Genomic DNA, 24447 nt, shown 5'->3' with positions numbered 1-24447 from the left:
ACACAAAAGTGAATACAGAATGGCACTCTTAAGGCTGGAGATTGAAAAGAAAAAGGAAGGCTTGTAAACTATATTTTAGGCCGTGGTGATCAGCATTGAATTCTTCTCTTTTCTAAGCCAGCAGTGGAATCTCTGCTCTTTTTCATGAATGAGCATCGGATTCAAAAGCAAATCTTTCCTGACTGTAGTCTGACGAAGCTTGGGCATCATAATCTAGAAAACATACCATAAAATTTCCGTTTGGGTATAACTTCAATTAGAGCCCTGGCTAAATAATGGTGATAACATCTACTGCGTGCTGTCTTCATAACCGAACAACCAGACTGGTGGGGGAGGTATTTCCATTCGTTTGACAGAGTGGAAAACTGAGGAGATGGTTTTCTCACTATGATGTAGTTACTAAGGGAAGATGTTAGTATCGAAATTTCAGCTCTGGAATTGCTATTCTAGAACTTGCTTGTCTCACTTCCCCACACTGCTTTTCTAAGTAGGGAATCATTTTATGTTTTGAAAGTTCTGGGCAACTAAGTATGTGTTTCAACACAAATTCTAAAATCACTGTGATGATTTAGCTGTTTTTCCAGAGATGTGCCTAATTTAATGCTACTTCATAAATTTATATTAATATGTTTGTTTCCCTCTATCCTGAGAAGAAAAAAATGTCCTTTAACATTTTATGAATATCATTGTTGCTTTGCATGAATATCACACAGCCACTTATTTTATGTATGCTTCAATTTAATCACCCACAGTGCGTAGATTCATTTCCCCTTAATTTAATGTATTAAGGTGATTATTTCATTGTAATTCACACGGATGGACTTGGTTTGAAAAGTTGAATGCTTGTTTGAATGGAATGGTTTTGACATTTAACAGCTATAGTATACTTTCTTTATTCTAGAGTAACATATCAGAGATTAATTTTATAACAAATTTCCCTAATAATAGGAATAATGAGTGAATGATTGAATCATTTGCATTTACTTTGCTTTTTCACCTTGAAGAACAACTCATGCAAAATCTAGATGCTGCCACAATGGATGTCAACTTCAAAAGGGTGTATTCTTTGTTCACTAAAGGCTCCAGTTCTTCACTTATACTTGGAAGTATTATGAAGAATGATTAAAGGTAAAAAGTTCAGATAAAGTACTGATACATGCAACAGTATTTTGCATGAACCTCAAAAACAGTATGTTAACTGAAAGGTGTCAGTCTTATTGTATGATTCCACTTTTGTGCAGTGTCCAGTAAAGGCAAACCCGTACGGACAGAAGGTAGGTGAGTGGTTGCCAGGGGCTGGGTCCAGGAATGAAGAGTAGCTATACATCAGCTCAAAGTTTCTCTGAAGGTGATGGGAACGTTCTAAAATAAGGTTGTGGTCATGGTTGCACAATTCCGTAAATAGACTAACAATTATGGAACTGTACACTTAAAATAGGAATTTTATGATACACAAAATATATCTCAACAAAGCTTTGACAAACTAGATGTGAGATTATAAATAAATAACTCGAGGTAATTAAAATTTTTGTCAACAGACATAAAATTAGTAAGTTCACATCATTTATATACCAATACTATTTATATAACATACTGTGTACGTTATTTTCCTACACTTAATGGGGGATACACCCCAGGAGGAAGACATGATTTTCCTCTGAAGTTTGCAACCCAACTAAAAGAACATATCAATAAGCAGAAGACAGTATCTGACCACCAGTGTTAGGTGAACAGGGAAGAAAACGGAATTCTTATTTCCAAAACAATGTAGGTTAGATTCTTTTTTTTCTCTAAGATAAATGCCAGCCAATAGAATTTTCATCATTGCTTGGCCATAAACAGGGTTGTGCTCATTTCAGGTCTCAACTCAAAGCTCTTCCAACATTTCTATTTGGAAATCCCATGCAGGAAGCAGGGTGTCTCATCAAACTTCTTATTCTCAGCACACAGTACAGTACTAGGCACAGAGAACACACTAAAAACATTTCTGATGTAAATCAAGATAAAATCAGAGTCACTGGAGGATCAAACAGGCATGTTTAAAGCCACAATATGATACGGCAGAGCACAGGAAGTACTTTAATTAAATTTCATGACAGCATGAGAAAGAAATGATTCATTGTGAGTGGAGAATCCCAGAGGAAGTGATATTTGAACTGGGCCTTGAAGGGTGAGGGGTATAAAGGAGGATTTGTAAACGTTTTCAAAAATAGGATCTACTTCATGCTGGCACCCTGAGACCCAGCTCTAGAACTGGTCTAGACAGAACTGGTCTAGACAGAACTGGTCTAGAACTGGTCTAGACAGAACTAGAAATTCTTCATTCTATTTCAAATGTCAAAATAGTCTAGAAAGATACACTACAGGTATCAAGATGAACCTAAAATATACCCCAATCTTAGTGGTTTTGTAATTTACTATGGTTTGAATCGTGGAAAGGAAAGAAAGTCCAGTTAAACGTGAGAAGAGACCGAAGAGGCAGCCGTCTATTTGCTATCCTCAGAAAAGCCTTCAGACGGCAGAGAATCTGCTTTCTGTCCCAGTACGAAGAGAGGTGACCCCCAGGTAAGCATCATCCTGTCATTCCAACCTTGAGAAGGTCACTGGTTAGAAAGAAACAAATAACTTTTATTCTGGAGACGTTCACCCTTAGAACACTGAAGGACTCAGGCATAGGGAACAGACTGGTGGCTGCCAAGGGGGAGGGGGGTGGGGGAGGGTGGGATTGGGAGGCTGGGATTAGCAGATGCAAACTATTATATACAGGATGGATACACACCAAGGTCCTATCGTATAGCGCAGGGAACGATATTCAATATCCTGTAATAAACCATAATGGAAAAGAAAAAGGGAAAAATAAACACAAGAGGACTCACACAAAGATGTAGGTGGTTTGGAAGACTGGAAACTATTTCTGAATCACATACTTCAAGTTAAATTTTTATAGGAACAAACATCGGGTGATACAGCAATTTTTACTTTTTGTATTTTTGCCCAACACGCACAATCTGATTCTAATCATGAGGAAACACCAGTCAAACGGAGGGACATTCTAGAAAATAATCAGCCTGCATTCTTCACAAATGTCAAGTGCTATGAAAGACAAAGAAAGGTTTGGAACAGATCAAAGCAGACCTAGGCAGACAGAAACTAAGTGAAAGGCGCACTCCTGGCCTGGTCCTGGCCCGGAAAACAAGCTGGTTTAAGGAACAGCGGTGGCAAAGCCCTGTCGGGAATGAAGTCAGGATCTAGTCCTCTCAGTCCTGCTCTCAGCCTTGACCTCTCCTCTGTGGGGAGAGAGGGGTGAGGAGTGATAGTTTGTGAAATTTAAATAAAGTCCGTAGGTTAGATGATAGTACACATCCATGTTAAATTACCCGATTTTGATCATTGTACCACGGTTTTCTAAGAGAATTTCTTTGCTTTCAGCAGACACACTGAAGTATTTAAAGGGGCATGATGTCTGCAACTTAAGTCTTAAATGGTTCTGAAAAATGATAATATGTATATAGGCAGACAAACACATAGTATTCACACACACAGAATGATAAAACAGATGTGGCAACATGTTAACAGTTGGTGAATCGGGGTGAAGGGTATATGGGAGTCCTCTGTACCACTTCCACTTTTTGGTAAAGCTGAGATTAAAATCAAATAAAAAGGAATTTATAGATTTGCCTTAGCAGATCTTCCAGGAAAACACACAACTCATTCAAACTTGAAGACATGATGGTCTCCTGCCACCAATTTTCTTTTTCCAATTCAACGCTTAAAAACAGAAACCAGGCCTTGGAGCAACTAAGCCCGTGCGCCACAACTACTGAGTCTGCCCTCTAGAGCCCGCGAGCCACAACTACTGAGCCCGTGTGCCACAACTACTGAAGCCCGCGTGCCTAGAGCCACAACAAGAGGAGCCACCACAATGAGAGGCCCATGCACCACAACGAGGAGTAGCCCCCGCTCACCGTAACTAGAGAGAGCCTGCGCAGAGCAACAAACACCCAATGCAACCAAAAATGAATAGATTAATCAATTAAAAAAAAAAAGAAAAACAAGACTTCCCTGGTGGTGCAGTGATTAAGAATCCGCCTGCCAATGCAGGAGATATGGGTTCCATCCCTGGTCCAGGAAGATCCCACATGCCGCGGACCAACTAAGCCCGTGAGCCACAACTACTGAGCCCGCGTGCCTAGATCCTGGGCTCTGCAACAAGAGAAGCCCCCGCTTGTGGCAACTAAAGCCCGCGTGCAGCAAGGAAGACCCAACGCAGCCCAAAATAAATAAAATAAAAAAACAAAAACCAGAAGCCAACCCCAAAACTAAGCAGATCTGGTGGTGATCATTTTGAGACGTATAGAAATATTGAATCACTAAGCTGTACACCAGGAACTGACATAGTGTTGTAGGTCAACTATACTTCAAAAACAAACCAAAAAACTCATAGAAAAACAGATCAGATTTTCTGTTACCAGATGCTGGGTGGTGGGGGGGGGAAGGGGGAGGGGGAATTGGATGAAGGTGGTCAAAAGGTATAAACTTCCAGTTGTAAGATACATAAGCACTAGGGACGTCATGTACAACATGGTAAATATAATTAACACTGTTGTACGTTATGGAGAGCAAATCCTAAGAGTTCTCATCACAAAGAAAAATATTTTTTCTATTTCTTTAATTTTCTCTCTGTAAGGGATGATGGATGTTCATTAAACTTACTGTGGTCATCCTTTCACAATGTATGTAAGTCAAAATGTTATGCCTTAAACTTATACAGTGCTGTATCTCAATTATATCTCGATAAAACTGGAAGAACAAAAATTGAAAAGTAAGCCAATTTGCAATAAAACAAGAAGCCAAGCTCAATAGCCTTTGATTCATCTGAGAAAAGTGTGTCAGATTGATTAGTGTTATTTTCTTACTTTTTAGTGGTGAGCACCACTATTCTTAATATTCTTCATTCTTAAAGGTTTATACTCTTTTTTTTTTCTTTTTTTTTTTTTTTGTGGTATGCGGGCCTCTCACTGTTGTGGCCTCTCCCGTTGCGGAGCACAGGCTCCGGACGCGCAGGCTCAGTGGCCATGGCTCATGGGCCCAGCCGCTCCGCAGCATGTGGGATCTTCCCGGACCGGGGCACGAGCCCGTGTCCCCCGCATCGGCAGGTGGACTCTCAACCACTGCACCACCAGGGAAGCCCTAAAGGCTTATATTCTTAATATTGCAAAATACTTTAAAACATCGTAAGAATAAGCATTTCTTTCCTTTATTTGTGGAAGAAATGAGACTCAAACATAGAATGATCACTTCAAAAGAAAGTTAAGAATGAGCATATCATGTGTAACCAGAAAGGGATAACAAGAAAGGAGTATCCCTAGGTCCAGCCATAAATATGAAATGAGATGAACCCATTTCAGATAACTGTTTCCTTGGCAACGCAGTCAATTGAAAGTCCTGCAAAAATTAACATGTATTTTTTTCCTCCCTTAAAGGGCAGGAGCTTCTTCTACTTACATAGTTTTGACCTTTAGTTTTATATCTTAGGCTTATTATAAGACGTTTTTTCCAGAGCTGGGCAAACAGAGCCAAATAAGTATCTTTTCATTAGTTCTGAGGCTTGGCTTATGATCATATGGCCTTTGTAGTAGCTGCATATCATGGGGCAACTGTGAGGAGGGTAGTTGGGGTAAAACCTGCCACTCGCTGAATATTGCCATCTGGACTAATAAACCATCGGCCCACATGCAATGTTGTCACTCACGCTGAGTGAGTTCACAGTAGAGCTAATTGAGTTAAGTAGTCATATTGGCAATAGAGTTCTGTATTTTATTTAATTTATTTTTTTGATGTGGATCACTTTTAAAGTCTTTATTGAATTGGTTACACTATTGCTTCTGTTTTATGTTTTGGTTTTTTGGTCTCGAGGCATGTGGGATCTTAGCTCACCCACCAGGGATCGAACCCCCATCCCCTGCATTGGGAGGCAAAGTCTTAACCACTGGACCACCAGGGAAGTCCCCAGTTCTATATTTTAAGAGGCAGTAAAGTTGAACGATGTCAAGTCTCTTGTATAAGCCAATACTGACAAATACCCTGAGGATAGTGGTTCAACAGAGGCAATGGTTCTGTCTCAGCCGATGCCATGGAGGATGGCTCTGGACCACGGAGGATTCCCGACTCTCTTTCCCAAAGCCCTGCTGGTTCTGGATTTCTGGTATCTTTGCAGTGTGGGTAGAGGAACAATTCAAGTCAAAGAGGCTGGATTGGTCCAGAACCAAGACTAATCTCTAAAGACAGCTCATCCTGAGCATCACACAGGTGATAAGTGCAGGTGAAACGGTCCCCAGGAGACCTGCCTTGTCTGCGATGGTGCTACCAGAGGTTGCTCTTGGCATGGATTTTCTGCTTCTCTGGGGTTTTCAAAACCCAAAGCCTCTGCCCTGCAGAGGTAAGGATAGAGGGTAGAACTGGTCACCAACACCTTCGGGAAGAGAAGTTTATGATGGAACATGGGTACGTTTTCAGAAACTGAAGAGGGAAGAAGCCTAGACTTACTAAAGAACTGAGAATAACCTGAAGCCTCCTCTGTTCCTGGGGAAAGCTGGCCCAGGGTTCAGTAAGAACACTGAAAGAGGCAGTAGAAGACGACTGATTTTGTACTTTATGCTGGAGCTGGTGCTATGTTTTCATGATGATCATAGCTTAGGTTTTGGGGGCCAGTACTGATTTAATGTATTTTGCTCTATTTTTCCCACAGGGGGAAATATGGTTATTGTATTGGAGAAATACTTTATTTTATTTTTGCCATTATTTTGTATTTATTTGTTTACTTTTTTTTTTTTTTTTGCTGTGCTGCTTGGCTTGTGGGATCTTAGTTCCCCAACCAGGGATTGAATCCAGGCCACGGCAATGAAAGCCCAGAATCCTAACCACTAGGCAAACAGGGAACTCCCTACTTTTTTTCATTTTAATTTTTTAAATTTTAAAATATTTTATTGGATTATAGTTGATTTACAACGTTGAGTTAGTTTCAGGTGTACAGCAAAGTGATTCAGTTATACATATACATATATTCATTCTTTTTCAGATTCTTTTCCCATTTACAGAATATTGAGCAGAGTTTCCTGTGCTCTACAGTAGGGCCTTGTTGGTTATCTATTTTATATATAGTAGTGTGTGTGTTAATACCAAACTCTCAATTTAACCCTCCCCGCCACATTTCCCCTTTGGTAACAAGTTTGTTTTTGAAATCTGTGAGTCTGTTTCTGTTTTGTAAATATGTTCGTTTATATCATTAAAAAAATAGATTCCACATATGAGTGATATCATATATTTGTCTGTCTGACTTACTTCACTTAGTATGATCATCTCTAGGTCCATCCATGTCGCTGCAAATGGCATTATTTCATTCTTTCTTTATGGCTGAGTAATATTCCATTGTATAGATGTACCACATCTTCTTTATCTATTCCTGTGTGGATGGACATTTAGGATGGAATGTAGGTTGATGTCCTTGGTTTCTCTGTGGCCAACTAATCTCTGATTACAGTATTTGTTGGAGAGAATTAGGGATCTGTCCATAGTTCAATAACTGGAAAGTGTCAGAGCCAAGAGGCAAACCATGATCTTCTATTCTAAACAGTCCCTATGGGCCTACTACATGCTGAGCGACGTCCCTAAGACTCAGTGCAGTAGGCCAGCTGTGTAACAGGCGGATTCTCAGAATGGTTTTTTTTTTCAGCTTTACTGAGGTATAATTGACAAATAAAATTGCAAGATATTTAAAACATACATTGTGATGATTTGCTGTATTTATCAAATCATATGTATATTTGTGTGTATGTGTGAACATCAGTCTTGGAATATCTTGATAGCCAGTGATCAGTATGCCATTCACACCTTTGTCTAAATGTGACTGGAACCTCTTTGTATTTTCATCCTGTGTTCCGGGCCAGCTCCTGGCCAGCAGTGAGGCGGTGACGTTTGTTTGCAGGGCGCCATGTCTGTGGTAAATACCACTCCTATTGCACAGTGCACAACCTGACAACCTGTACAGAGCTGCATGGGAGACCTGCTCTTTATTTTCTCTCTCTCACCCGTTTCCCTGTGATCCTCAGCCCTCTCATGGCCTCCTCCCTTTCCCACTCCTTCTCTCGCCTTTATTGGATCCTGTTGAGGAGGAAAGGAATCGGACTCCATTCTCCACTTGGAGATACTAGTGACTTGATAAGATCTCCAGCCAGGAGGTTTGCATTTTGAAAGACCACAGAGAAAGGGCCATGATGCAATTACAGGCACTCAGGGCAACCCGTGCAGGAAGGGAAGGACTTTGAATTCCAGTGGTCACCTCTGCTAATTTTGTATGGCTGACTCTCCCAATAGTTATCTTTCCAACTTCAGTGCAAGGTCAGTAAGTTAACCTCCCACGTTGTCCCAGATTTCGTCGGAAAACTACCTGTTGGGATTATCACAGGATTCGGCTGTTGTGTCTCTTCCCCCTGCTTCCATTATATTCCTGGCTTTAAAAACTTCAATCCTGTTAGCATCAACTTAGTGGTTATTCTCACGTGGGTGTTCTATATCCCTAATATCCTATCTGCTTCTCATAATGTTTCTAAGCTTCATGATGAGAAGATAACTCTTACTTATTGAGCACTCACGGTGTTCTGTGAAATCACCTAAGCTTCTTTCTTTCCACAATTCGAGGAGAGAGGCGAGACCCCATTTTACAGATGAGGAAACAGCCTCAGGCAGGCTAAGTGACTTGCCCAAGGTTAAACGGCTGGTACGTGGCTGTGCGAGAATTTGACCTTAGACTGTAAAACTAGGTATGTGCTGAGCCCCACTGCTCCATCCTGGCTGGTCTAACTGCCCCACATGTTCGCCTCGTGTAGACCAGCATCTTCTCCAAGGTTTTAGATTTCTTCCTTAGGGTTCCTGGAATTCTCTCGCCCTTTTGTGCTATAAAGTATGAATGGTAAAGAGCTCTGATGTCTGAGCCAGGCTGCCTGGTGCAAATTTCATTTCAGCTCCTTCATACTTTTCTTGGTTTCTTGTTTAATTTTTTCAACTTTTTAAAGAGTCTGAAAAATACCTTGGTTGTTGCTATCGATTCTTTTCTCAGTTGATTATGCCTCTCCTCTAGCTGTGTATGTGATGGTTTGTTCTGCTTTTCCTCATTTACGTTTATCTAGTTCGTCAATGCATTTCAAGGTCTGAAAGGCTAACAAAACCTGGAGAAAGAGGGCTCCAGCTTTCCTGTAACAGACGCTGCAAAATTGGCCTCGAAAAGCCCATGCTCTCCCACCGCTCCACGCTGCATCTCAATGAAAACTGCAGCTGGGTGGAACAGAGCTTTGAATTTCAGAGGTTTGTCTTCCTTTGACATGGCTGTTCCCAGTTTCCCTCCCCTCCAGTGGAGCTGATGACTTTTCTTTCTTTCCTTTTCTTTGTTTTTCACATTATAATGTGTTTTGATTATCTCAAAGGGTGAGTGATATAGGTCCCCTTGCAAAAGGTCTAGGCAATCAATAAGAAATCCTTATACAATCATGTGAGTCTTATTCTGCATTATATAACTTATTAGACTTCAGAAAACACCAAGAGGTCCCAGGAGTTGTTTTGTCATCCTCACAACGTTGGTGAGTGGATTCTCCACAGATGAAGTGGCCTGGGCTTTCTTTTCTAGCCCTTCTCTTTCTGCCTGCCCTGGGCTACTGATGGGTGCGCTTCCCTGCCTTTGAAGTATCACATCTCAGAGCTCTCTGGCACGTGCCAGAAGCTGGTGGAGAGCACCTACTCCCATGTTGGTGACTGAGGCTCCCCGATGCCCTCGAGGTGTGTGAATCACACTGGTGCTCTCAGCTGGAACCACGCTTCCTGATGGATGGGGAGAAGGGACAGAGAGGAGAGTGGAAGTGGATGGAGCAGATGGTCTACTGGTGGGAGGGCTAAAGCTTTTTAATCCCCGACCTTCTAAAACACTCATTTACCTGAAGATGTCCTTGTATTTTACTTAAGGACAAAGGGAGCCATCACGTGTTTGAAAATGTGACTAACTTGAAGGATTATAGTGCACACCATAACTTGACTTCACGTCTCTCATTTTTAGAACACTCTGTTATTTTGGTAAGTGAGGATTATACATCATTTAAAAGGGTCATCATTGATTTGGTTCACTTTTTTCCTCCTTCTGAAGAGCTTGTGTTCATAGTCTGCCCCTTTGCGGACATAAGAAATTGCTTTAAAAAGTGCTTTAACGTGTCTACATCTTGGGGACTGGCTTAACAAATTATATCTATAAGCAAGGATAATCTACAGCCAATAAAAGTCAGGATTCAGGAGGATATTTAATGACGAGGGAACATGTTCATGATATACTGTTAAGCCTTAACAGCTGGTTAAAAATGGTATGCCTAGTATGATTCCAAGTTTGTAAGACATAGATATGCACAGAAAAACAGACTGAACTGTAATAAAGATTTTAATATCCTTGGAGGATGGAATTACAAACGATCTCTAAAAGTCATTTTTGTTGAACTTTTGGGAAAATTTTACTTTTCGTACATGGGGGGCTTTTTACAGTGAGAGAAAGTAACTTCCTAGTAAAATTCTTTTAACTATGTTTTCTTGCCTTTCTGGGTATCTGAGATTCAATTCTCTTGATACTAAACACAGAACGGACCTACAGAGAAAATTCAGTGAGCTCATCAGATTGCTATCTTTTTTTCCCGATGCAACCCTGGAAATGGGTCATTCCCTGCCTTGTTTCTTCCACCAGGTTCCAGTGTTTCAGGAAAGTCCCTGATTGACATCAAGGGCAAACATCCAGGCTGGAGGTCTGACTGTCTGGGTTCAGCAGGGCTGACAAGATCCAGCTACAGGGGTGCGTGCATCTGTCCAGGACCCATCCTTGCGGGGCTGGTGGGACCTGTGGTTCCCAGAGAGAAGCTCGGGAGGGTGTGAGAGGGCTGAGGGGAGAAGCCTTGTAAGAACTTGGAGGAAGAGCTGGGCTCCAGCCAAACAGAGTGGGACTCTCAGAAGGGTTCAAGTCCCAGAGGGATGTTACTGGGCAGAGTGACTGAGCAGAACACCCGGGTGGCAATTAAAAGAAGCCAGGCCTAAAGGGAGGACCCATCAAGAATGGAGAGACTCAGGTGGCTCCCCAAGGTGCGCTCAAGGAAAGGAATTAAAATGCACATTCCCCGAGTGTCCACTAGGTGGCAGACACTTTCCTTTACTGGTACTAAGAGCTTGTCCATATTCTCAGGCACTTCCTGATGCTCAAGTCTTAAGAAATGCTCAGAGGGCTGGTTAAAATACAGATTCCTGGGCCCCTTTCCAGAGCTTCCAGCTCAGTAGTCTGGGGCCCGAGATTCTGCATTTCTAAGAGGTCCAGGTGCTGCTAGTGCCCCTGGTTGGAGAGCTGGGAGCATCATCTCAGACTCTGGGAAGGAAGGAGGTGGGCGGGGAGCAGGGTGTGGTCCTCACCGTTGAGCAATTAGCTCACATTGTGACAAAAACTCTAAGGCAGCAGTGTGGCTGGGGGAGGGGAACAGGGTCGCTTGCTTCTGGCTGGAAATAGCCTCTGGCACTAGAGCAGATTTGAATTGTGGGATATGCAGCAGAATGTCAGGGCTCCAGGGCTCTCATTTCATTTAAATGTGTTACCAATTAATTTTCTTACAATGGTTGTAGCACATAGGAGCACACGTACATGCAGATTAAAATAAAAGCAGTATTCAGATCAAAATGAAAAAGAAGGCATTCAGTACCTACCAAAAATAAGCCTAGAGAAAAACATTAAGAATACTACAAAGGGAGAAAACATTAAGAATACTACAAAGGGAGAACACTACAAAGGGACTTCCTTGGGGGCGCGGCGGTTAAGAATCCGGCTGCCAATGCAGGGGACACGGGTTCGAGCCCTGGTCCGGGAAGATCCCACATGCCGCGGAGCAACTAAGTCCGTTCGCCACAGCTACTGAGCCTGCGCTCTAGAGCCCACGAGCTGCAACTACTGAGCCCGCGAGCCACAACTACTGAGCCCACGTACCACAACTACTGAAGCCCACATACCTAGAGCCCGTGCTCCACAACAAGGCCCCGCTCGCCACAGCTAGAGAAAGCCTGCGCGCAGCAATGAAGACCCAACACAGGCAAAAATAAATTTAAAAAAAGAAAAGAAAAGAAAAAGAATACTGCAAAGCATAAATCAGTAAATCTGGAATAATTTACAAAATATCCGGTCCACGATGGCCCAACCCTTGGTTCTGCTGCACAAGATTTTTATACAGAGCCCTGCGTGACCGACCAAGCGAGTCTGACAATATCCAACCAGACTCTACCCTGTTCAGTGAGATGGATCCACTGATCATGCCTTTGAACGCCAGTGGCGATGCTATTTGGCTATGACTGTTTCTAAAGCTTCTTCTCGGTTTCTGTACTTGCATCAGTAGAACCGGGTAGGAAGTAATAGTTTGCAGAAGGGTACCCAACCACAAACCATTGTGCTGTACAGTGGAAGCTAACACAACATTGCAAAGCAACTACACTCCAATAAAAATTAATTAAAACACACACACACACACACACACACACTCAGAGGCACATTGGTCTAGACTGGCTAGATCACTGATTTGGGAGATGGGCTTTTGCAGAACTTCAAACAGCCCATGTGTTCTTATGGCTCCTTCACTGCAGATTCTTTCTGTATCGTTAAGGGTCATTTGGTTCTCATCAATTCCATTTGGAGTCCTTGAAATGGGGGTACTTGGATGGATTTTTGGCCCTGCTGCTATTTTTTCAAGGATATGAAGGACAATCTCCTGCACATAGTAGGCACTTAATAAACACAGACGGGACGCAGGCAGGGAATGGTAGCCCAGGAAAGAGATACCAAGCACGCTTGCAGGCTAGACGGAGAGAGCCAGGAACTCAATGCCCAACCTGGATGGATGTCAAAATAGAGCTCTTCTCACAGATCCTGTGAGGAGGTGGCTGGCCAGCCGAGGAGATGGAGAGGACCCAACTCAGAAAAGAAAAGCAACCACTCCAGCTGTTTCCCTGGCCTCGCCACCACCTCATCAAATACCGGTGTCCATTGGGAACGAGTGAAATTCCGTTTGCGGTTTTGGCCATGACAGTAGCCTTCCTCAGCATCTTCACGCTGAACCAAGGCGTTGCTTCACGTCCATGCCAGTGTGAACCCTGGCTGTTGCTCTGGAAACTACGGGAGCGTTTACCTTAGTTGCGTTCCTTTTAAAACTAGAGTCTGGAGGAAGGCCTTTCATTTACTAATTTAAGTATATTTTCCTAGTCAACAGTTCTCCACCTTGCAGCAAAAGAGAGCTGAATGGATGCGAAACGGATGGTCAAATCTAAACCCCCTGCGACGTCACGCTGCACCCCACACCCACCTGTCCTGGTCTCCTTCTTCATCCCTCACCGGGCACTCAGCGCAGCCCAAGGCATTTATGTGATTTAATGATGCAGAGCTGATCATAACGGTCACAGCAAGAATGAAGCTGCTGCTTAGAGAGCACTATGGGAGATACTGTGCTAACGCGCTTACATCCATTATCTTCAGTTCTATCAACAATCACGTAGGTTTGCTCAAGGACAGAAGGCGGAAAGGCTGAGATTCTAGCCCAAATATGGCAGACTCAAAAGTCTGTGATCTTAATCACTGTATTTACAACACTTAGGGTCTTGGATCCAAATAGAAACTCTTTCCTTTTGCTTTTAAGGGTTACCAACAAACTGGAAACTGGACGGCGTCGCAAACTCTACACATCCAAGGCCAAGATTTCTCACAAATGATGGAGATGGACCCATGAATGAATGAATGAATGAATATGGGTACCAATTAGGAATAAGTCACATTCAGTTTGTGAGGTCCTTAGATCACGAGGACACTGCCGTTTCCTGTAAAACAAGGCATTTCCCTGTGAACCAAGGACTGATGTGGTGTTGACGCCAGCTCCTAAAATCTGAAGATACAACCTGGTTACAGTTCTAAGACTAACTCTCAATTGCATTTCAAACAAGTGTGCACATACACACAGAGACACCTGTTTTATATCCTGACTTTTTTGGAAAAACTTATTTTGCTCTTTTTCTAAATATCCCTTTCAATGTCTCAAATCTCCTAAATAATAAAGATGAGAGACAGTTCAAACACAAATCTTCCCCAAGAGAACATGTGTGGTTTTGACTGTATTGAAATCAGAGCTCATACCACTATTTTATGATTTGTTCAGATAATCCTATTTTCCTCTGACACAATCCACACACCCAACTTCACAGGTCCACTGGTGGTTCCAAGGAGCTTCTGAAGTGTTTTCAGAAAAGTTAAAGGACCAGCAGTTTTTTGAGAGGGATGAATACGATCATGTTTTATGTTCAAGTTAGAACACTTTGCAAAAGTCCTTCATGGCTCATACAGAAGAGTCTTTACAAACTTTCATTAATATATCTTGGTATGTGATTGGCAGATTTTCAGATACACGATTTAAAACTTCATCATGCTAACACAACATTGTAAATCAACTACACTTCCATAAAAAAAATAACTTGATCATGAGTCAAAGTCCTTAAAGAAAATGGAAAAAGACCTTATTTTTAAAAATGCTGAATTGAAAAAGAGTGGGAGGTCACATGCACTTGGACATTTAAAGACACAAATTGATTTAAGAAGCAAAGATTTTGGGAAGCCCTAAGACCATAAAGCGATCAACACAAAGACATCTGTCAGGGTGGAGGCGACCGAGGTAAAGACCAGTTAAATCTAATGCAATCAGAAACTTAGGCCAGTTTAACATCTTTTTATGAGGTGACAACCCCCTAACACCATAATCTCGCCTTTCAGGATGATGACACAGGACTTAATGAGTAAAAGAAAACAACTTCAAACCTCTCTCTTGAACATGAATTGTCTATTTAGGTTAAAGGTAGACTTTGAGATCCCATTAGCTCCTGGCACAATTGGGAAAAGTCATGTACACACACACACACACACACACACACACACACACACACACACACACGCTTCAAAGCAAGCAGTTATGTAACGATATCAATGTCTGTTTCTACTTAGCTTCGAAAACAGAAGTGAAGCCAAAACTAACAACCCTCCTGCTAATTAGAGAAAGAAAAATGTCTTCTCCCCAAGTGCCCCAACATGAAACTGAAATTAACTGCTTTCCTTTGGAACCCACTTATTTTATGCTTCCCAGAAGATATGGGGATAAAGAAACTTTGGAAGAGAGCAGCTGGGGAAAACACATGGACACCATACGTGGACTCAGTGGAAACAGAGCACACACTTAAGAGAAAATTCTTTTCCTTGCGGCAACTGGGGTCTAATAAAAATCTGGTTACCTTTACATTTCTTCTCTTCCGTTTGGAAGGTCTGGGCGTTAGGGACGCTCTGATCGTTCACATCGTCGTGGTCCAGATGGAATATGGAGCTGGTCCAGGTGGCCTGGATGAGATGCCGGGGCGACTGTTCATTCTTCAGTGCGCTGCGCCTCTCTGGGGGGCTCTTCCTGTGCAGGCAGGCTTCAGACATTCCCACAAGCTTCCACTCCTGCTTGCCGTGGGGACAAGGCTTCGGCTTGTCCCAGGCTGGAAGGCCATTTTCTGGAGGGTTGAAAAACACGAGATGACGAGCTTTGGCATTGTCAGGACGGGGCTGAGATGGAGAGGTTTGGAAGGCAAGTGCTTCCTCGGTTCTTTGGGGCTGACAGCATTCGCACACCCCTCCCCTTGACAGTGGTCATAAGATGCAGAGGGTGTCAGCCTCGGGCATGGAGCCACCGGCGCTGGATTGCCTGTCGGAGTAATCAACACATTCCCCCGATTTTACTGCCTACAAAGATGTCAGCTCCTCCGTGGGAAGGCTGCCCTTTCGCCAGCCCTGCTCCCAACAGCGATGGCCCAGGAGCAAGTGGACACCAATTTATGTCACTGCTTAGATGACCATTTGAGGTCTCGAGGGTCAGGGCTGGCCGTGGACACTTTTCAGAGCCTCAGGACATAAAACGTCCAGGATTCGGCCTTATTTGACTTGGGTGTTATCACAGGCTGACCTGAGGGGCACCCTGTTGCTTAAGAGGGACGTGCCACGTGGCTACGTGAGAGTGACAACTCTGTTCTCCCTGTCACCTTCCACTCCCGACAGCCTGACACAAAGGGCTGGCTCTTCCAAGAGAAACTGTGTCGATGGTTTCAATGTTGTCCCAAACAGGCGAGGAGATCAGATGAACCGAGCAGATCGTGCTTTATTTGTGGGGTAAATTAAGAGCCCTAATGATAGAATGAAAAGCCACATGTCTCTTGCGTTGAGATACAGGCAGTTATGGTTTATGTATACGATGTTGTTTTCTCTATTCAATTTATAGGGACTTGAAGGTCTGCCCTCTAGAGAATGGGGAACAATAGAACAATATAATGAAAATGTTCTCACACTACCCTTCGCTGGTGGCCAATTTTACCTCCTTGAATATCTTACTGAATACAGCTATAAAGTAGAGAGTAAAAAGGAGTATGCTAATATATATAATTTGTAGATGCAGTCACATTAAAAAACATAATCCAGCTGGTCACCCATATTTCCAGAAATTCGTAGGCTACTGTCTGTCAAAATGAGAAAAAAATATAGAGTTCTACTTTTAAAGTGATTATAGACAGTGATGGAAAGACTAATCGATAAGTGAATTTCTTTTATGCTGAAAGGGCCAAAGGACCGTGAATATCCATGTCAGAGAGACAAGTCCATCCTGGTCTGTGCATAGTACTGGGAATTTAAAGCTGCTGTTCAGACACTGAAAATGAATTTTAAATTACTTAATGCAAGGGTTAAACACGCTTTCGCTTTTCACAAGCCCCCTTTGTCAAGCTACTAGATGCCTTCAGAGATGTTGGTTAGGGATGGTTTCTCTAAAGGTGTCATCTGTTCTCAGCCCCTTTTGGAAGTTGCATTTACCTTTCCTGGTCTTGGGGTTACTGTGTGGAAACCCCGATACCCATCCACTTTATTTCTAGTACAGGAGAAGACTGTGAACAACTAGAGCAAGATAGCAATAATCGACGCGTGATTTCTGTCACAGTCAATGGAAATACTGCAGCATGAAATACCCTAACTTGGCCAGTAACCAATGATCCGTTTTAAACAAAATCGTATAACACTTTTGGATGTAATATTTGCTCTTATTCAGAGAAGAGCCCTGAAAATTCACTCTATGCAAAGGGCTGTGCTAGGCATCGTGGGAGGGGAGTGAACTAGACCTGGGTTCTTTCTCCTCAGTTTCTAGGGCGTTATCCAATGCATGGTAAATCCAAAAGGTCTGGACTCCAGCGTGCCAGCTCCTGTTGCAATTACAGGCACTTAGTCTCACTTTCCATGAAAAGAAAAAAATAGCTTAGGATCTTGGGAGATTGTATGGCATTTCAGATGAAACGTATCTGTGTGGAATCCTCTCAAGGACCCAGTATCCATGAGGGTTTGAGGTTTTCATGAGCTAGGACTTCCCTGGCAGTCCAGTGGTTAAGACTACGTGCTTCCACTGCAGGGGGCAAGGGTTCGAGTCCAGGTGCGGGAACTAAGATTCCACATGCCACGCGGTGTGGCCAAAAAAAAAAAAAAAGTTTTTCACGAGCTAAATATAAAGCCACTGAATGCAAGGGTTAACTTTGCAAAAAGAGTTTTATTTCGTTTTTACAGAAGTGAAAAGCCTTCTCACCCATGCATGTTTCTATGATGTCACGGACTCTAATTCCTTGGGAAATTGCACCGTGTAATGCTCCATTTTATTTTTATTTTTTTAAATTTATTTTTGGTTGTGTTGGGTCTTCGTTGCTGCGTGCAGGCTTTCTCTAGTTGTGACGGCGAGCGGGGGCTACTCTTCGCTGCGGTGCGTGGGCTTCTCATTGCGGTGACTTCCCTTGTTGCGGAGCATGGGCTCTAGGTGCATGGGCTTCAGTAGTTGTGGCACGCGGGCTCTAGAGCACAGGCTCAGTAGTTGTGGCTCACGGGCTCTAGAGCGCAGGCTCAGTAGTTGTGGCGCACGGGCTTAGTTGCTCCGCGGCATGTGGGATCTTCCCAGACCAGGGCTTCCTGAATTGGCAGGCGGATTCTTAACCACTGCGCCACCAGGGAAGTCCCTAATGCTCCACTTCAAGTAATGTTAAAGTTATCACAGTTTTTTGTAGCACCTCCAACATTTGATTTTTCTGCAGAAATTCTTAAAATGTGGTATTAATTCCCCTACCTGCACAGAAATTAAGAAATACAGCCAAACTGGGTAGTCACTGCTCCCTAGTGAAGGGAGCTAGTCAACATGCGTGGATGAGAGATGATGGAAGGGACCCCACCCAAGGGGACATTCCTCCCTAAAGCATAGCCCATTAAAGTTTGCTCAGCACGTCCCCTGGGCCAGCAAGAGCAGGAATTTCTTCTAAGCAAGTGAGGTTATTTTTGCGGGGAGGCAGGGGATAGGATTGCCTTCCATTTTCCTAAGAAAAGAGTCCGAGATGGTTTGGGAAAAGGGTTCCATTCGTGAGAGGTGTTTACGAGCTCGTAATTACTGTCTGTAATTACATTCATGATAATGATATTCTGTTGCTTAACTGGCAGGTTTATTGTTGGGGCACTGCCGGCACATCTGGGCCTAAGAAGCCCTGGTTGGGTCACGGGAAAACTTGAGGGATTTACTTAAGGAGGATTCTTGATTATTTTCCCAAGAGAAGGGCATATATGATTCCTATTCCATTCCCAAGGAGGGATGAGACACGATTCCAGGCTCCTTCAATTCTGCCTGCCGAGGATGCTGTGAACTGTGTTATTTATTTATTTATTAATGGATTGGTTGAGATTTCAATGCTCCAATTTTATAAACAAAAATTTAGGTTATTTAATATTAAAGCAGAGACAAAAAGTTTTACCATTGTTTTCATCAAGTAACATAGCTGTTTGAAACAGGAAATTTTAAGACAGTTGAATAGAGCAAAGGGAAAGATGATTAGGATAGCCACTCTGAATAAATTCCTTACTATATGCATTTGAATTCCACTGTAAGTTTGGCACTAGACTGAACACTGGCCTAAGACAAAATTTTCTCTTTAGTGTTTAGAAGCCCTGAACGTTTTCCTTCAGATTTAAAAGAAGAAAAAGAGAAAAAAAGAAAAGGAAGAAAGAAAAAGGGAAAACCCCCTCTATAACAGAACCTCCTTAGCTTGATAATGGATATGCTGCATGCAACTTCATACCCCCTAAAGAATTTCAGAAAAGGGCAAAAAATTTAAAACCTAGGTGGGATGTGAATTTGCAAAAACCTCTTCTCTTTGGTGTGACAAAGCTCATTCCCTCCTGGTAGGTATATGGCTCTCCTTCAATCTCATCAAAATCTATCAGAACAGGCAGCTGGAGACCAATTTGTACCTCGCCAGTAAGATTGCTAGGGTTTAATTTCTTATAATATCAAGCTAACAAGGTTTTATTATACCAAATGTTTGTAGTTTCAATGTGAAAAAAACTTACATACATTTTGAACTGTGTTATTTCCATGTTTGCTTGGCAATGATGGTTTTCAGGGATTTCCTGCTATTTCTGTATCCTTTGCTTCCCCCAAAACCTCAAACCAATGAGATATTTCTTTTTAGAAGGATTAAAATCTCAAAAGACTACATCCGTGAATCTCAAATTTTGGTAAATATCAGTCATGTGAGGCGCTATTAACGATGGCAGGACGGGGCTTCCCTGGTGGCGCAGTGGTTGAGAGTCCGCCTGCCGATGCAGGGGACGCGGGTTCGTGCCCCGGTCCGGGAAGATCCCACATGCCGCGGAGCGGCTGGGCCCGTGAGCCATGGCCGCTGAGCCTGCGCGTCCGGAGCCTGTGCTCCGCAACGGGAGAGGCCACAGCAGTAAGAGGCCCGCATACCGCAAAAAAAAAAAAAAAAGAAAAAAAAAAAAGATGATAGGAGACCAGGCTTATTGAAATAGGATGGGGCCTGGGCATTTGTATATTTACCAAGTTCTACAGATGGTTCTGATACTCAGTAGAGATTGAGATCCACAGGGTTAAGAAAATCTAAGGTAAGAAAACAAATTATTGGCAGATATCGGATAAGGGTGCAGTTCCCTTCTCAGACTGGAAGGTTTTACACTCCCTGGACTAAGTTCGCATTATAATTAAAACATTCATCAATTGTTCTGGGATCTACTGCTTGAAGCATTAAAAGTCAGATGTTAACTGGAGTTATCTTGTAAATTGCAGGTATGGATGTGAGTAAGTATTCAGTAAAAAAGCCTGTTGTTCTGAGGAATATCTGGGCCACAAGTGTGCACAGTAGTAGAAATACATTTTTTTTAAAAGGGAGATTCTGGAAATGACCATATCTTATTATTCGCATGAAGAATGAATTCTTTAATGGACCCCAGTTAACAGATGGCTTTTAATATTTCATAGTCTAGACATCGACAATTAATTTGTCAGTTATGATGCAGATTAATAAATAAGTAGAATCAAAGGAAAGAACTAGATAGGGGCATGTGAACTGCTACTAAAATAACTAGACACACATTGACCTGTGTGTCTCGAGGGCGTCTAGATTTGAATGATTGCATCTGTGTTAGATGACCATAATTCTAGTGGCTCGAATGACCCAGCATTGACCTAAAGGGTTCTTTTGCAAAAAGAAACAAACATAAATCCTATGAACAGAACTGCCTACGTCCTATCTCTGGAAATTTCGTTAAAGATAATGGAAAATAAACCTGTCCATCAAAAAAGGAGAATTGTATGAAAATATGCAAGTATTTCAGGACATGAAAGCAAGCTTACACCTTAGAAAAGTGCTAAGGCAAAGGAAATGGAATTATGACAAAGTGCTCAGGAAGGGTCTGCTGAGTTAGGCTGGGGTTTCATGGCCCCAATTACGATTGTGGAGTTTGCATTAAAAGGCCATCAGTATGAGGCACTGAGACCCCCGAACCATATCCTGTGTTCAGCAGATGTATATATGATACGCTTTGCCAACCCAGTGAGTGTGTAGAATTATCATCGTAGAGCATCAGGCCACTAAGTATGATGCCTCTGATTTCCGCTTAAATTTTTGACTCCAACCCGTACGTTCAGCCTTGTGCGATTCTCAAACACGTCAACTGACTTTTATTTGTGGAGTCACGTAGAACAGGAGACTCGTATTTGGCTGGGCATTTACTATGGGCCAGGTATAGAGCGAGACACTTTGATTCACCTCCACGAACATCCCGGAAGTACACAGTGTTCTACTGCTTGATTGAGCCCCCACTCCCGTGGCTCTGCCCCCTGTTCTCTGTCCTCTGGACATGTGGGCTTCAAACCTGGGAAGCTCATTCCCACCACAGGGTCTTTGCAGAAGCTCTTCCCTATGCCTGGACTGCCCCCTTCCCGAACCTTATACAACCACCCCCTCTTGTACCAAGAAACCCATGAGGATCCAACTGCCTCCCCCTTTTACAAGAAGGTTAGATTTCCCCTGATGCAGAACCTCTCAGGGTTGCCTTTCTCCAGGAAGGTAACTGAAAATGAAAAACCTTGGTGGAGGGAGGCAAGGAGGGGGCTGGAAGATCGGCGTCCCAACCCTTCTGTGGAGTGGTTGATGGGTCTAATCTTGGAAGATCACTTCCCGTCCCTAAGTCTCAGATTTTCCATTTGCAAAAGGGCAATATAATATTGCTCCTGGGATTTTTCTAAGGCTCAAATGAAATGATGTATGTATTTAGTAATTAAGTGCTCTTCAGGTGTACACAGTGCTGTAACCACCTAATCTATATTGTGTACATGACCATATGTATCTCTTTCTATCCAAAGGGAAAAAATACTATTAATAAAACAATGTGTTACTTTTCCTAATAAGATATTCTATGTTCAGTGGTTATGGGTACCTTACGTTTACTCTCAACACCATGACCATCATCAACACCGCTACCATCACCATCTGGTTCTCAACAGAACGTGTGTGTAGGTGAGGTTGTTTTTGATGACCTCCCACTTCCTTTTGACCCCCTTTTGATCGTCTCTCCCTCCTCCCAAGTCCTTGCTATTCTCATGCAGTCCTCTGGGTGCTCAGTCACCACTGTGGGAGAATCCCCTACTCAAAGATCTCTTAGTGACCTTGGGCAAGTCACTTCTCTTCTCTGTACTTTAGTTTCCTCACCTGCAACATGGGAACATTCTATTGCTGTGATGATTAAATAAGTTCGTACATAAAAAGGTCTCGGAACAGTGCACGGCACATTGTAAACGGTAAATGTCCACTCTTTACTCACACACTCAAATGATCTCTTTCCTTTGCCCATCCTCCAAACTCAAGTCTTTTCTAAACGTGATTCTCAAAGAACATCTCCAGAAGAAAGAAGTTTGACAAATGACTTCACACCACTAGCTTAAAGGCTTGGAACCTGGGATGAGTCACCCCTCTCAGCAGAAGTTGTGATTTAAAGAGGATGCTTGAAGAGTGTAGGACCGTAGCCCAGGAATGAGTGCCTAAAGCTGGATGTCTGATGACCGTGCAAGGCAGGTGGGAGAGACGTTTTGGCGAAGTAGGCATTTCCGTTCAGGCTCCTGACTATCTCATACCCGGCTTGCTTGTCTTGGTGGGTCAAGCAACCTAATAGTGAGGACACAGGTTTGATCCCTATTCACCTTTCAAGACCTGGCTCATTGTTTAAGCTGTTCTTGAACCAATCCATCCACCCTCAAACTTCCATAGTTCCAAAAAGTATCTCCCTTCCTCTGCATGCTGCTTTGTACCTCGTGATATAACCATTTATATACACGTACAATTTTCTCTTTTTCTTTTGTGGTTACACTTACATTGCCTAGCACAATGTCAATGAATAACAATTAATATTTCTTGTTCCCTAATAATCTGATAATTGCAAAGAGAAAATTGCTACCTAAGCACAGACTCTGCCTATTTTCTTATCCAGAAGCCACTGGTTAGTCACAAGGTGGATTCGTTACTATTAAAACCAATTCAGTGCGATTTTCTATCACCAACGGTATTATCGTCCCCAAACTGCAGGTAAAAAGGGAAGCTCTTCTGCTCTTTTAGAGGCAGGACAGGATAGTGGATAAGACTATGGGCTCAGCTAGTCAAGGTTCAGATTCTGGTTCTGCCACTTATTAGCTGTGTGACTTTGAGAAAACTGGACCTGTCTCTGGAATATCTGTCCTGTTTGTCCTGCCTCCTCTGCAAGGGCAAGAACTTATCACGGCCTCCTTGTGTGTCAGTGGCATCCCCACATTCTTCCTCCTTTACTGGACCCTAGTCAATTTATCCATCTCTCAAATCCCACAGCTCTAAGCACAGTGTCTTAACATGACAGGACCTCAATAAATGTTATTTGGAAATAACTGAATGTAATCTAGGCAGGTCAGAAAACCCCTGAAGCCGAAACAGAGCACACACAGACTCTTATCTATCCAGGAATTTCTACCCACAGAACAGTAATGTGTTCTGTGCGAGACGAATCAGCCAGACCGCTCAGCGTGAGCAGCGAAGGTGGCCCCGCCAGGGACAGATGCTGGGGCGCAGGCTGCGGGGTGCTCTGTGCTCAGAGAAGACAGAAAGGGCAGCCGGGTGACTCTGCTCCTCCCACTGCCAGGCTGGGTGATCTCGCTGCTTTTACTTTGGCGTTTGTACCCCATGAATGCTCTGCCCAAGCCACAGGTGTAGCCCACTGTTTGCTTCCCAGGCCGCGTGTGCGGCCGAGCTCCACAGACGTGCCACTGTGTGGCTGGTGAGTCTCAGGGCCGTCCTCTCAGGCCCCCTGACCTGGCACAGCACCCCTGGTCTAGTAGCATCTGGGATGGGGTGGGCCGGCCACCAGAGGATGGGCTGCGGGCTTGTCTCCTGGTGCCTTTGGGTCTGCCCAGGTGGCGTTCTTTACCTGGCCTGGGAATCCTCAAGAGTGAACTGAAGCTGTACGGCCTTGGGCACCATTTACTTCCATTTATGAAGGGCTTGGTGGGTGGCGCTTCCCCAGAGGAAGCCACGGGACTTGTAAATTTGGAATATTTGGGCAAGAAATGGAGAGTTCTCTGAATTAGACAAAAATCAAATTGTTGACTGTTTTTAAAGGATATTCACTATTACTACTTTCAAGAATGGTCAGGGAAGGTGACACAACTTTGCTGAGTAACCTGGGGTGAAAATACCTCACGGGGTGGGTGTGAAGGTGACATGAAGCAACATATGTACGAGGCCTAGCTTTGAGCAGAAGTGCAAGTGCTGGCAGGGCTCCCTTCCTATTTTCCTACTAATGATTATGGAGATCATAGCCACCGTTCCCGGTGGGCGGGATTGCACAGACCCTAGGAACCTCCCAGGGCAGGGTGGACACTGTCCACACAGCCCCTCTTACTATGCCAGCCTGCGGTGAGTTCCTCTCCTTTTGAAACACATTCG

At 43.3% G+C, this 24447-nt stretch overlaps 1 protein-coding gene across 7 annotated transcripts in view; it reads right to left on the bottom strand.

Annotated features, from left to right (window-relative positions):
* Positions 1-24447, bottom strand: part of THRB (thyroid hormone receptor beta) — a 392434-nt gene that overhangs the window by 58872 nt on the left and 309115 nt on the right. For 6 of the 7 annotated variants that reach the window (XM_079923063.1, XM_079923061.1, XM_079923062.1 and 3 more), the window contains one exon: positions 15373-15633. The exons of the other annotated variant lie outside the window; for it this stretch is intronic. In XM_079923063.1, the coding sequence (XP_079779189.1) occupies positions 15373-15633 (261 nt within the window). The remainder of the gene's footprint in view (positions 1-15372; positions 15634-24447) is intronic. 7 annotated transcript variants of the gene reach the window in all.

Source organism: Stenella coeruleoalba (genome assembly GCF_951394435.1).
Source record: "Stenella coeruleoalba genome assembly, chromosome: 5".
NCBI classification, from domain to species: Eukaryota; Metazoa; Chordata; class Mammalia; order Artiodactyla; family Delphinidae; genus Stenella; species Stenella coeruleoalba.
The sequence above is the reverse complement of the archived record's forward strand: the minus strand, read 5'-3'. Positions and strand labels throughout refer to the sequence as shown.